Source organism: Bemisia tabaci, chromosome 10 (genome assembly GCF_918797505.1).
Source record: "Bemisia tabaci chromosome 10, PGI_BMITA_v3".
In the NCBI taxonomy this organism is placed as follows: Eukaryota; Metazoa; Arthropoda; class Insecta; order Hemiptera; family Aleyrodidae; genus Bemisia; species Bemisia tabaci.
In genome coordinates, this window is record NC_092802.1 from 11,407,038 (window position 1) to 11,422,468 (window position 15,431).

The 15,431-nt window shown below is 41.4% G+C and overlaps 1 protein-coding gene across 3 annotated transcripts in view; it reads right to left on the minus strand.

Annotated features, from left to right (window-relative positions):
• The window catches only part of LOC109044693 (ras-related and estrogen-regulated growth inhibitor-like protein), a 214,140-nt gene that overhangs the window by 172,276 nt on the left and 26,433 nt on the right, over positions 1-15,431 (minus strand). For all 3 annotated transcript variants that reach the window (XM_019062521.2, XM_072305300.1, XM_072305301.1), the window contains exon 2: positions 11,274-11,330. In XM_019062521.2, coding sequence (XP_018918066.1) covers positions 11,274-11,330 — 57 coding nt within the window. The remainder of the gene's footprint in view (positions 1-11,273; positions 11,331-15,431) is intronic.

A 15,431-nucleotide genomic window follows, 5' to 3' on the forward strand; every position in this document is an offset into this window, starting at 1 on the left:
GACTCACATGTTACTACGTTAATTGAGAGACTTAAACGCCAGAGTAGAAAAGCAGAGTAATGTAAACCAAGAACTCAAGAGAATAAAAGAATGTGGTTTCTGGTTTTTGGATTTTGGGAGGGGGTGCAAGAGCTTACAGCTGAATATGCTGTAAGCTATAATTATCGTATTATATATGCTCGTAAGACCATTTCGGTGACGCATCCCTTGCTATGCCGGCGATGAAATTTTCCACGATGATTTGTGTTTTTCCACACTGTCCTTTTTAAGTTCTCTGAATTTTAAATGGACCACGTCAAGCAGAAAGGAACCAAGCCATTGCCAAATTTAACTGGGCAATTCAATTTTCTACACGAGAATGGTTGTGCGGATGTTTGTGCAAATTTCAGTGAATTTTTTGCATGGTGCGAAGCAAATTCCTCAACATTTTCTAAGGAATTCGCGCAAACGTTATCTTGTAAACAATTTCATTGCCCGGTTAAATTTGGCAATAGTTGGCGTGGCTTGGTTCCTTTCTGCTAATCGCGGTTCAAATACCAAGGCGGGTATAAAGTAGAGTCCCTTTATGGGGAGAGTATGGACGACTCGATTTATGTAGCTCTTCAGGCCCAAAAGGGTGACAACGCGTATAACGAAAATCACTGGAAAAAAGCTACCAACCTATGCATTTGAATTATTAATCAATACAGCCGACAGCGCATTAAAAAACCAGCGTCTTCAATGATTAAGACCTTGACACTGAGAAAATATATGCGAAATCGAAGTTTTATACCTGCTTTTATAATTTTTGATCAGTTATGAAACGATATGTAGTGAGAATTATGAAAATTAGTACCTTTGGATGGTGGACCACTAGACAATGTACGAATTTAAGCAATCTGATACATGTTTCTCACCCAGAATTTGACGTAACACCGCGATCACACACTGAATGTGGGAGCTGAATGTGGCTTGAATGTGGAAGTCATCGGCCCGATGCCTGAATTTTGCGCGTGACGCGCAAAATTCAGCAACGATTCTCAGCAACCATCGGACCAATTTTGAATTTGTCTGAACTATTCGAGTAGATTTAATACACAGCTGGTTGAAAATGACTCGAATTTGCTAAATTTCAGCCGTTGGGCGATGACTGTTGACTTCCACATTCAGCTGCTAAATTCAGCGTCTGATTGCGGCATGAAAACACGATTCACACAACGAAAATTACTAAAACCAACTCTTAACGAAGATATTAACGTTTTTAGTACACATTGGTTACGAGGAATTTGAACTGCTCGCTCACAAGAAACTCAAAGCTCTACGTGACTCAAATCGCGCACTATACAACGGTTTCAGCAAGCGTCTCAATCGAGCAATGTTCATTTCCCACAATGTGTTATTCAAACTATAAGCAATTTGCCATAGCTGAGCCAAAACGTTAAGATTGAGGTTGCTAGATTTTTATATCGCAGAGACTGTCATGATAACGTTTAGCGCGCGGTGTGAATCACGTAGTGCATTGAGTTTTCAAGAGCGCGTGGTTCGAATTAACGCATCCAGAACCATGAAATATCGTCGTAAGGAGTTGATTTCGGTAATTTTCGTTGTGCGCATCGTGTTTTACGTAAAATTTTGGTGAAGAAACGTGTATCAGATTGCTTAAATTCGTCCTTTGTCTAGTGGTCCATTATGAAAATTAGTACGTTTGGTTATTCGAGTTCATAGGTTGGAAGCCCTTTTGGGCCCCAAGAGCTTCATGACCTGATCAAACCTAACCTCCAAATTTTCGAATTGTCCATACTTTCCCTATAAAGGTACTCACTAGAGTACTTTTATAACAAGTTGCTTTATACTAATAAAGCAACTAATTTCCCCCTCAAAATTTCGCCCGGAGGATGATACCCTCCAATTTTCGGAACGCCTTGTCGCTCGGATCCGCGGAAGCGGGCCCCCGGTCGGCGCACGCGCGGAACGTCGGCGCTCGGGTCGCGAGGCCCACGAGACCGGGGCCCAGTGAAAGTGCACGTGTGGGGGGTTTTTTTCCAGCCGTGTTTGCTTTTCGTGACGGATAATTCAATCGGAGCCGAGCAAAAATAAACACTTTTGTTAAAAGGAATGGGACAGGAAACACCGGGGTCTTCCTCGTCCGGCGCGGCGCATGCGCATGCGGTTTCTCCGGCTAATGTTAATCAGCTGATCGGCGTGTGATACTGAAGCGATGCGATCTCCGCCGATGAGATCCGAGTCTTTGGGGTGCGCCCCAGACGCTGATTCCAGTGTGATCAGGACCTCGGAGCGAGCTGATGGCTTAATTAACAGTTCGGGGGGTTAAGATCCGTTCTAGGTTGCCAATCTTTGTTGCGCAAATCTTGTTCTACGTGACATTTTGGTCTGGTAACATGTATCAGAATGCTTAACTTCGTATGTTGCAACAAGCACTGGAAAAAAAACACATTGGATCTAGAGTCCAGACTCTAAAAAACATGGACAACACGGAAAGAAATTATATGTTGATTTAGCATTTATACTGTTAAAAAGATGTCCGACAAGTTTCAAATGCTGATTTTACATTTTAACAAATGCTAACGTAACTACGCCCACTGCAAAACGTACAAATTAAAATGTTATGTTAGCATTTGAAACTTTTCGGACATCTTTTTAACAGTATAAATGCTAAATCATCATTTAATTTTTTTCCTTGAAGAGAAAGGACTATTGATTCAATCAGATTTAAGCTTAAATCAAAAGGAAATCCGCTCAAATTAAGAGGCTTGGTTTTTTATTTAAGCTTGAATCTGATTGAATCAAGAGTATTTTTTCTTGTCGATGTTTTTAAGAGTCTGGACTCTATCCAATGTGTTTTTATTCCAGTGAGGTGGAGAAATGGTGCTGCGTCCACACCATTTTGCGGGGAAATCAAAGCCGAGAAGTTCCAAAAATTACAATTAGAGTCAAAAATAAATATTTTCAACTCTAATGTGTACTAGTAAAAAACTGAGGGAGGGGGGGAGAGTGTTCAGCTCAGGCAGTTTGCATTGAAATATTAAGTTGGAGTCACGGCGAGAGATCTAGAGGCAAGAGAGCTTCTTTTCAAAATAACGGCGCAGAACAACACAGAACATCGCAGGAAGTTTCATCACCGGCGTTGCAAGAGAATGCATTGGTGAAACATCCTTTGATAATGTATATAGCTGTAAACCTTGGAACCCCCGCTCCCCACCTCAAACGGTACACTCTGGAAGCATAAGAACCAAGAGCCGCATTCTGCTTTACTCCTGACTACTTTTTTTTTAAAATTATTCTAATTTTCTAGTCTGGCGTTTAAGTCTCTCATTGAAAATAGTAAGGGGCTGTTCAAGTATATATTACGTAACGCATTTAGGAGGGAGGGGAAGGGGGGCTTTGAACCAGCAATACGGTGCGTTACGAGGAGGAGCGAGCAAGCTCAGCGTTACGTAACAAATTCGAGGGAGGGGGACGTTTAAATAATTGAAAATACCGCCCTTCCCGAATGAAATTTTTTCGAAAATTGGGGAAAGAGGGTCGGCCAGCGTTACGTAATTCGAAAGGGGGTGTATAGGGTTGTGTTACGGGTGCGTTACACGGGGAAGGGGGTAAAAATCGGAAAAAGTGCGTTACGTAACACTGGAAAAAAACACATTGGATCTAGAGTCCAGACTCTTGAAAACATTGACAAGAAAAAATACTCTTGATTCAATCGGATTTTTGCTTGAATCATAACGAAACCCACTTAAATTTAGAGGCATGGTTCTTGATTTAAGCTAGATTCTGATCGAATCAAGAGTACTTTTTCTGGTCGATGTTTTTAAGAGTCTGGACTCTAGATCCAATGTGTTTTTTTTTCCAGAGTATACTTGAACGGCTCCTAAGTTGGTTCTGAGCGAAACATTGTGCGGGAACGAGGCTGTCAGGAATAATTTTTGTTCAATAAGGTGGAGTGACGAAACGTAAGTGAGAAAGTAAGTAACAGGAGTACAACGTGACAACACTATCTTCAGGGACTTGCGCCGTAGAATCTGGGCGTATAACAGTTACGGCACTAGGGTGCAGTGTATCTATATCGGAATCATCTCGTTTGCGGGGCAAATGAATGGTTTTAATACATTTTTCTAGCCCCTTCAGTTAACCGGGTGCGCATCAGTGTCCTATCCACTCACTGAAATCTCGTCTCCTTATAAGGTAAAATTAATTGGAGATTTAAGAGATTATCGGGAGGATTGGAGAGCAGGTTTCGCGAACTTCGCACTCAAGCCGCGTCACGAACGAAGATTTTCGGTAGTTTATACTCAAAAAACAAAAGTCACGAATTTGTTGAAAATAATACCCCGGTGCATCGGACTAGAGACAAAAGGGCACTTCGCATTATGTAATCGAGCATTTCGAGCAAATGCAGTTTGGTAATGTGATAGTTTGATGGGGGCATCTTAACTACGGTAACGAATGTTCCTTGGCACACATTTGTTCGCAGTCAAATGGACCCTTCGACAGGGTAGGAACAAAGGCTTCTCGACACTTGTTACCTCACCAAAATCTTACGCAGGCCGCGAACCACGGAGATAATTTTTCAATTCAATTCTACCCTAAGGTAGAGTACTTATATTAAGAGAGTATGGCCACTGGGCCCCATACAGAGGCTTAGGACCCAAAAATGGCGGTGCTTTGTTTTGGTTTTCAGGATGGGAGGGGGTCATTGCCAACTTTCGAAGGTTATCACCAACCGCACTTGCTGCCAACCTTACTTACATCGAAGATGATTTTTCTCGAAAATTGCACACGATTAGCCGTAAAAATATGTAAAGAAGTCGCAATAGTGCATTTGGGTAAATTTCTCGTTAAGCAAAGAAAACTACATTTTGAGTCATTTTGCATACATTAACTTATGGCGTCCGCAATTTTTGGGTCCTAAGGGCTCCATTCAGCCTAAGATGGCTGAGCCAATCAGAGGTGGTAACACCAGTGGCCTTACTCTCTTAATATAGGTACTCTACGAGCAAGTAAAAATAAAAATGCGATGGAAAAAGTAAATGATTTTTATTGATTCAAGCCCGGAGGCGCAAAGCGACCCGAACACACGGCGTCCCTATTTATGACCCACATCCACTCGCAAGTCACGTTTCAACTTTGAACCGAATTAGTCGGGCTCTTGGGTCAACAGGGAGAATAATAGCGAGGCGGAAACGGGGGAAAAAGTCAGGGGAGTCAAAAGCGACGATTAAATGCCGGACGGAGGGGCTTTTGCGGGATGCCGGAAGCCCGTCTCGGAGTCGGATCCCGCGGTTTAATGGTATTTGCATCTCGAGCCTCGGACGCGGGCGGGCGCGAATTCGTTACGAAACCGCGCGGCTGCGGCGGCGGCCGAAGCGCGGATCTGGATCGACCGGAGGCCAGGGTGCGAGGCTCGACATTCAAAAGTCAATCCTTCAAAAAGTTCACACGACGTCCCAGGAATCCACTGTTGCCGCGTGGGAAGTCACATTAATCAACGATGAAAAGCTGGGAAATAGTGGCCTGCTTTTGTGTGAGAATGGTCCAGAAAAAGAACACGATAGGATAACCAGAAAACAAGCGAGAAAGCGCCAATGCGTTCGTATTGGAGAAGCGCTCAGATGTTTTCTATGTGGGCTCGTTTCTAAGTTCCCCGAAGAAGATGAGCGCCGTTGAGACGAAAGAACTCGCTCACCGAAATTTCGACTATTGAATTTTGAGAGAACTACACTACCTTAAAAAATGACGAATGGAAAAACGATTATCGTCCGGATTTTCCCGCCCACGCTGAACAAAAAATCTCGGTGTACTTACTAAGAAAAGGGTAGAATTACCAAGAATTCAGGGTTCTATTTGATCCCAGTTTGTTCTTAGTAGAATTACCATTTATGGCATTGGTAATTTTACCGAGAAATCTCGGTAAAATTATTGAACTTTCTCGGTGATTTTACTGGACCTTGGTAAAAACGCCAATATTTTTTGTCGACTGTGGTAGAATTACCGAGATAAAATGGCAAAGTTACCGGGAATTGATTACCAATAAAAGTGGTATTCTTACCTGAAAAAAAAACAGTAAAAATACCGGTTTTTAGGTAAGCTTACCAGTCTGTCTTGGTAAAATTACCAATAATTGGTAAAAAAAAGTGAGATGGTAAAGGTACCAACGGATCTTGGTAAAAACGTCGAGAACTTTTTTTCAGTGTAGGCTCGTTTCTAAGTTCCCCGAAGAAGATGAGCGCCGTTGAGATGAAAGAACTCGCTCACCGAAATTTCAACTATGAAATTTTGAGAAAACTACACCACCTTAAAATATGACTTATGGAAAAACGATTATCGTACGGATTTTCCGCCCAAAATAGAAACATGACGGAAGAACTACCAAAATTATGGGTAAAAATGTCGTGCGACAGCATGATGTGATGCTTGAAAATCTTAAAGGAAAGTATCAAAAACCATAAATTATCCATTGATCAATTGACCATGGTATCACCCTTCGAGGCGGTAAGGAGCCCTCTTAAAGCAGCTATATGCAAGACACAAGAAACCTAAAGAAAAGGGCTCTCTATAAGTTGGATTGCATTTTGCAAAAAGGAACTACTAGCATTGCAATGTTGCTAAGATTGTGCAACTTCTTTTGTCTTGGAGGAAAACCCCGATTATCCATTGATAGTTTCTATTTTACTCGTTAAAAACTGTGAATTTAAGACAAAAATTACCATCTAAATTTCACAGTTCTTCACGATTTCCGCAATTTTATTGCAAAGGATGAAGTTGCACAATCTTAGCATCATTGCAATGCTAATGGTTCCTTTTTGCAAAATGCAATCCAAGTAAAGGGAGACAATGAATACGACCATGCATATTTTTGCGACAAAATAAAATGAAGATTTGGCAACAGCGCTGGCGGAACGTAAGTCAATGCATCATAGAAGCAGCTCGTTGATCTTTGCGATGGGGATCTGCGGGCGTCGGCGATAACTCATAATTCTATTGTTGCGGATTACGCCGTCGCAGTCCGTCGCCCGCGCTAATCAAAAACCGCGCATCCCTCCGCGGCCCGGCATTGGAGTTACGTTGTTCTTGCGGGGAGTCGGCAGCGCCACGAACGGGGATGCGCCCTCCCCGGAGCCGGCGGATCGTAAATCACGACGCGAAAAGCGGGATCCAGGCCCATCTCCCACTTTCGATGATCGATTCCTCGAACCAGATTCGCTTTCGTCGATACACGCCCGGGAGTCGAGCTTGTTCGTGAACGGAGGTTCGACGGAGGGGGACGCCAAGAAAATCGGAGGAGCGGGGGAAAGGGTTACGGAGCACCGAGCGACGTAGGTGGATCCAGGGGGTGCGGGGGGCATACGACCCCCCCCCCTCCCCTTTGCCCGGGAATAAGGAGAGAGCAAAGGGGAGGGAAGAAAGGAAGGAGGAAGAGAGGAGGAAGGAAGAAAGGAAGGAAGGAAGAAAAAGAGGAAGAGAGGAAGAGAGGAAGAGAGGAAGAGAGGAAGAGAGGAAGAGAGGAAGAGAGGAAGAGAGGAATAGAGGAAGAGAGGAATTGAGGAAGATAGGAAGATAGGAAGATAGGAAGATAGGAAGATAGGAAGATAGGAAGAAAGGAAGAGAGGAAGAGAGGAAGAAAGGAAGAGAAGAAGAAAGGAAGAAAGGAAGAAAGGAAGAAAGGAAGAAAGGAAGAGGGGAAGAAAGGAAGAAAGGAAGAAAGGAAGATGGAAAGGAGAAGCCCTCGGCGCGCCGCGCCGGTCAGCATGAAACAAATGTTAGCGCCTACAAGAATCTATGAATACTTCATGCATTGCGTTCAACGTAGTACGGTCAGTAGCGGTTGGCGTGAAACTCATAGTGCCTACAAGGCTGCATGGATACTTCACGCATTGCGTCAAACGTAGTGCGGTCAGCAGCGGTCGGCGCGAAACACGTAGCGCCTACAAGACTGTAGGGATACTTCACGCATTGCGCCAAACACAGTGCGGTTGGCGCGGTAGCGGAAATTAAAATCGTTAAACCACATTCATGTTTATTTTTTCCTAATTTTTTCGTTCTTTTCTTGTAAATGAAAGGCCTCGTCCACACAGAGATAGGTATATGGAACTTAATTTTTGCTAGTGTTGACAGGGCTATCACAAAAAATGTGCCCAACACGAGTAAACGCGTCACTTCTCCTCCTGCGGCACGTTCACTTGATGATTTGTATCGATGTTCCAAAAAAAATGGGAAGGGGCGGCAAAATACAGGCGGCCCATGGGCGGCAAGTAGGTAAATCTGGCCCTGATTCCACCATGCTTAATTTTCGCAGAAGAGGACAGATATTTGGATATCTTTCCTTGATATTTCAGCACTATGTTTAGTATAGTAGGCGCTATTGTCCGGTCATATAAATTATTTTTATAAACCTCTCATTTTCATACACTTTTTCGTCATTATTTTTTTCCCCCGGTGTGCGACCAAAAAGCGTGTAAAGCAGAGAGTCCTAACAAGTATCGACCAGATGAGTGGTGAGATTGCCCAGACATCGACTAAATCATATTTTGCAATAAAAAATCACCGTATTATAGATTCACTATAGAACGATACACGTGTCATTATTTTCTCTTTGCAGATAGGTGATTTTATGGGCGAGCCAACAATAGTGATTCCTCATTGCAAAGTGAAATCCAATTCGACGTCTTCTGACTCATATTATTTTGGACGTATTTCTATCAAACGGAACTATGTGCATTATGACGTAAGCCCTGTTATGCATATATTCTTATGGACCTCAGGGCTCACGTCATAATGCACATAGTTCCGTTTGGCAGAAATACGTCCATTTAGTCCACCGCGCCGACTCGAGCGAGGTCTTTAACAGACAAATGAGAGGTGATACGAAAATCAAGATAAAAATGGGGCAGAGCAGGAGAGAAAAGGGGTGTAAATTACAGCGTGGAAGAATGGAACTAGGGGGTGGAGATCCAATTCTGGAAATGAGACAAGGGATCAGGTATCGGGTCCCAGCGAAACGCAGACCCGATGGATGAAGTAATTGGATTCTTGTTCAGCCGCGTTTGGCAGAAACCGCGTTTCTTCATTGCATTTCCGTTGAAGTTAAGCGGTTTTTGCCGAGCAAGGCGGTGTTCAGCGCTAATAATCAGACGCGACGCTGTCGATGGCCTCCATTGAACGCATCACGAGGATATTGGCGTGCGATGCAGCAGACAATAAGTCCCGCAATCGTTGCCAATTGGGTTTTAAAATGTGCATACATTTGAGGCTTAGGAACCAAACGGCACAGCAAGTCTACGTTTTGACAAAAGTGGCATATCGCACACCACTATATACTATTTTTCACGCTTTAGCCGAATAAATGAAAATCGAGTGGCAAAAATGAAAGTTTAGGGGTACGCGAGGGAGTTGATCCTCCAAAATGTTAAAAAGTTTTCAAACAATGCACTGGAAAAAAGAACACATTGGATCTAGAGCCCAGACTCTTAAAAACATCGACAAGAAAAAGTACTCTTGATTCAATCAGAATCTAGCCTAAATGAAGAACCAAGCCTCTTAATTTCAACGGATTTCGTTTTGATTCAAGCAAAAATCCGATTGAATCGAGAGTATTTTTTCTTGTCAATGTTTTCAAGAGTCTGGACTTTAGATCCAATGTGTTTTTTTTTTTTTTTTTTTTTTTTTTTTTTTTTTTTTTTTTGCAAATTTTGTCTCCGAGCAAAATACACGTATGCTTCGTCTCACATTAAGCCCTACGAAGCAAATGTTGGTTTTAAAGCACCTGCGGCAACCACTCACAGTTGCTAACTCGGTCGACGATGAATTGATGTTTTCCAGTGGTGCCTTATCCTAATACAGCCGTGCTGAGGAAAAACGCCGTATGAGCCTTTAAGCGTTGCCAAATTGCCTCCGACAAATTACCAGTTCTCAGGAAAATTTGTGAATATTTTTTCTCCAATTTTTGAGAGAATTTTGTTCATAGTTTTATCTAAAAAGTCAGAAAATTTCAAGGCGAAATATACATACATATAGCTTGCTTCAAAAATAAATGTTTTATTCGGGGAAATTTGGCAACTCTCGGACGTCGATACGGCGTTTTTCCTTAGCGCGGCAGTAATAGCGAGGTCCTGCGCGAATCCCAGAGCGGGAAATTTAATACACAATTTCGCCTTGAGAGATGGCTCGACCTGACATATTGATCGAGGTTCGATCTGGATTGAACTTTCAAATACAACTACTTTGCCGTGGGACATCTCGTTCCCGGAGAAGGCCGGATCGATAGCGGGCTAATTTTCGCGATCGGATGTAATTTGATTCACGGACGAACGGCTCGTAGTAACGGAGCTCCAAGGATTTCGTTTCGTGAGCTGATTCTAAAAGAAAAGCACAATATACAGGCACTTGTATCCTTAGAGAAAATGCCAAAAAATTAAATAGGGCGAGATATAAGATAACGTTCTCCTCTTATTAAGATGATTCGATGGACGCCATATTTTGTGTCAGAACGGCGTGCAATATATCGCATCAATTGGTTCCATTTTTTCAGCTGATGAGATGTTGCACGTGTGAGGAACTTGCGCTTTGACTGTTGATTCTATGTAAAAGTTCGCGAGAAACACGATGGTGCCACTGGTTTTCACTGAAATCAACTCCCAAACTCAAAAAAATCTCTCAAGTTGAGGCCAAAATGGAGGGGATATCCCACGCTATCCTGAGAATCCACCTCTACATCAAGACAAACTCTCCATGCAAAGATAGGGAGCAAATACATTGACAGGGCTACCACTTTATTTGGGGACTCCAAAACTGAAAACACGGCAACCCTGCTAATGTATTTGCTCTCTACCTTTGCATGGAGAGTTTGTTTTGATGTAGAGGTGGACTCTCAGGGTAGGATGGGATATCCCCTCCATTTTGGCCTCACTTTGAGAGCTTTTTTTGAGCTTGGGAGATGATTTCAGAGAAAACCAGTGGCACCATCGTGTTTCTCGCAAATTTTTACATAAGAATCAATGGTCAAATCGCACATCCCTCACACATGAAACATCTCCATTTCCAATTTCTGTCATGACATTCTCGCTTTGGAAAGGTGCAGCCAGGTACTAGTTTAGATTTTTACCATTTTTCTTTTTACTATTTTATCCAACTGAGGCAGGCTGAGTTTTCAGCCGAAACGTTTTGGTTTCATTCGTGGAATTTCAGCCTTATAGCCCGCTTTTAAAATCGTTTTTTTTTGTTGAAAATCGGCAACGTCGAGCGCGTGTGTAGTGTGCGAAATGAAACTGATCGTGACTCACCGGTGGTGGAGCTGTACTCGCCGATGTACCTCTTCGTCAGGTACCTCACTGTCACCGCTGCAACAGAAAACAACAACGTTAGCAACGCTCAACATCCCATCAAAAACTCCCGACCTCCACCCAGAAACACTCCCTCGCCCCTTTCGAAACAGGCCCCATTTCATAACAGCTACATGGGTTCGCGGAATCGGGCCAAATTGCAACCCGTCGATCCTGTCAGTTTAATGCCGGGCTCGGGAAAATCGTCGTATGAGCCTTTCAACGTTGCCAAATTTCCTTCGTTTGAACAGTAATGCTCTGTGAAACTTTAATCCAGTTTATTTTTCATCAGGTTTTTTAGAAACTTTCATGCGCAATTTGATTTAAAATATCTGATAGTTTCAAAGGAAAATTTGACCCATGCGATGATTAATTTGTCTGCCGCGCCTAAAAATACAATGATTTCTTTCAGTAGAAATACTTTGTTGCTCGATATGAAAAAAAAGTGAAAATCACCAGAATTCATATATAGGTAAGCAACAAAATACTCCAGAATGATATTTTGAACAGTACAAATAGCGCTATCTATCCACGATTCGGAGAAATGCAGCAACATTGCAAGATGTTGTGATCGGTGCGAGTTAACTCGTCAATGCATATAATTATGTCTCAGACGAGTAATGACTATTTTCTTGGCGGAAATTTGGCAAAATTTGATGGCTCATATGCCGTTTTTCGTATAAACGGCAGCTTAAACATCACGACGCCACAATCTCCACTTTTAGGGCACTTTTGCATTGAAAAGCTAGAATTTTAAGTGGGATAAATTAAATTGCACCCCCAAGCGTTAGAAAACCACAATTCAGTGATCCAGAATGGGTGTGTTTTGTAGATCTAGGCTTATGGTGGGAAAAAAGGATGAAACTGTAAAGAGCTCTTCTTGAACGTAATGATGGTGAATCACTAAACAGCGCTATAATTAGAATTGAATGAAAATTTAACATTTAGGTCAAATATTTCGTAGAAAACTCAGGTAAGTGAGTAGGAAAATTAGCGTGATTAAGACAGGATATCGTGTTTTACTTTTTCGTTGAACTCCACCCTAAATAGCTCAGACAACTTGGTATGTTGGTTAAATCACCAAGAGGCATATAAATCAAGGTCAATTAACGTGTATTAGACGACTAGCGGTGTTCCATAAAATATCTTGGCCTGTTCGATTGAAAGAGTTTAATCTCTCTTTATAGAATTCCTGTTTTCGAAATTTTCCTGAGTTCGTGGTTCAACTTACAGCAGCTACTGCATACTTGATACAACCATATGATTTAAATTTGAAAGCGGATAAAACATATTACAGATACAAAGAACCATTCAAGCAAGTAAATTAGAGGGATAGTTCCACCAGAGGATTATGGAAAAAATAAATTCAGACTCACTTAAAATAAATAAAAAGACAGAAATTTGCATTCCTTCGCACATTGACAGAAACCATGATCAGGTTCGTTTCTGTATCACTCGATTTTTTAGCGGTCTTGGCGTTTTTGGATCGTATTCACACCAATTCCAAATTAGATCAGACCCTTGACCTTTTTGCGAAAGCTCAGCAATACTTACTCGACTGAACGGACCGATTTTTAATGGGTTTATTACTGAAACACTACGAGTTGAGAGCAGTAGAAGAGTGCGGAGGAACAAAGCTCGAAGATGCGAGAGGAATTTTATTGTAGTACAGAATTGTAAAGCACGTCTCATACTGGAAGAAAAAATGTTTCAATCCCAGACAACTTGTCGAAGTATTTCTTCCGAGCAGTGGATCCAGTCACACTCCAAATTAGAGCGATGTATTATTTCTAGCCGGTTAACACACCGGTCAAACCGTCAATAGCTAGTTAAACGTAGCAAAGATTGCGATTGATTGCAATTAAATGGTCAATTTTTTTCTATTGGGTCGGAATGTTGTGTAAGTTGTCTGTTCACTGATTGAAGGGGCTACTAAAGTTATCGCAATAAAACTGAAATAAATTGAAACTTTTTTGCACCGCAAATTGCTTACTTTTTTAACAAATGGAACTCATTTTATTGATGGTTTAAAATCGGCATTCATTAACCAAATTATATAAAAATATTGCAATATTGTAAGGTCCGTGGTAAAATTATTGCTATTGGGTCGAAATGTCGTGCATGTTGCGTCAATACACTGATCGAAGGGGCTACTAAAGTTATATCAATCAAATTGATATAAGTTGGCATTATATTTGCATCGCAAAGCGCCTTTCTTCTTTACACATGGAACTCATTTAGCCGATCATTTAAATTCAGCGTTCACTGATCAAAAAATGATGTAAAAAAATTGCAATTTCATAAATAAAAATTATATCAAGAGTTATGTTACTTTGTGCTACTTGGATCCCCGTTCGTTTTGTGACAGATCAGCAAAACACCACAGGAATCGGGTAACCCACTAATTTTCTTCATACTCCATTAAAAATCGCTTTACTATGCAATTTTTTGTGTTGGGTAAAACGTTGCCTATACGAATCTGGATGTTCTCTTGGATTATTCCAAAACCATCTAGTTAATACCATAAAGTAAAAAAAAGAGAAAAAAGAATGAACCAATGAACGCGGAGGAAAAAGATCGAATTTCGGGTTTGTGCGGCAACAAATTATGCAAACGACCTAGCGTTGGAGTATGAGGGGGGTTCAAGACATCTCACTACCGGGGAAGTGCTGCAACCACAGATTCAAACATTCAGGTACGGGATCTCCGATCTGAAGATCTGCATCCTATGTTAACTGACGTTGTTAACAGAGCGAACTGTGTGTTCAGCGTTTTACAGTCTTGTTTTCCGTGCCACGCCGCTTACTGGATCCTCGTGTTCAGCGCTGTTTTCCGGTTGCTCTGCTTTTGTTCGTCAGTTCTGGAGCAGCGTACCCAGGAGCGTTGCCTTTTCATTCAGAGGGAGCTTTTGTGGAATACATTCCGCTCAGGATCTCAGGATGCTTCGAAACAAATTACTACCATTTGAAAAAGTTTTACTCTTCTTAAAACGACTGAACACTTCCTCATGATTGAATTAAAAACAACTGAAATTTCTTTTAAAGTAACCGAAATTCTTCCGCGGAGAAAATTCAATGGAAGTTTCTTTTGATTCGAATACTTTTCCCCCATTGTACCCGTCAATTCACTTTCCTTCTTCTTCTTCTTTTTCTTCTTCTTCTTCTGAAAACATCTTTTATTTTTCGATCATTTTAAAATCTCTGGTAATTTTAGACGATGTTCTGGTGAATTCATCGTGTTTCCGGTAATTTTACAGTATTTTTGATAGTTGGTCCGTGCCATTTGTTATGTTCTACGGCATTCTTGGTAAATATTCTGCGATTTCGAAGTTGTTCGATAAGCACGTTTCAGCAACCGCTTGAACTTGATTATGAATTCTGTCCTGATAGATCTCGAACTTGACCAGAAAATTTCGTTCAAAAGATATTCCTCCGGAAAGTCCGGCAAGCTTTACCGCTTTGCGATGTTCTGCCTTTTTGCAGGAAAAAAGAAACGTTATATATAACGATTCAAAAGGTTATTCCTGTCAGAAACTTCCGCTTTTTAATGTTTTTTTTTGCCTCTCTTTTAAAAGTTCTAAAACGTGGTGAAGGTCACCGTGAATCCGAGGAGGAATCATTACGTGCACCGTCACTGGTGTAAAAAAAATTAATTATCTTCGATTAGGTAACCGCATTCTGCGGTCGCCTGCATCTTGTGAGCGTCGAATGGATTTCTTTCCCCACACCAAGAAAATCTCTAATTCTTGGTGTTAAACACATAGTTTGATAGGTTCTAACAGAGTCTTCATCTGTGGAATTTTCCGCCAGAAAAAAAGTTCACAAATAAATAACATCTAATATTGAATATGTTCCCAAATGACAAGGCTATTAATAACAACTCCGAAAGCAAATTTTTCCACTGAAAATAGTATACAGAATTAATCGTTCACCTCAAAAATAACGTAACAACATTCTGATGTCACCAAATTTTCCCTCACAAATTGCATTTCCATCAGGATAATCTGCATTTCTCACTAAAAGTTTCCTTGCTTTTCCTTCTAATCTCATGCAAAAATCATAAAAATGTTGAACAAAAATTGCACAGGTTCATCCTTGTGAAAAAGTAAATTTTTTGAGT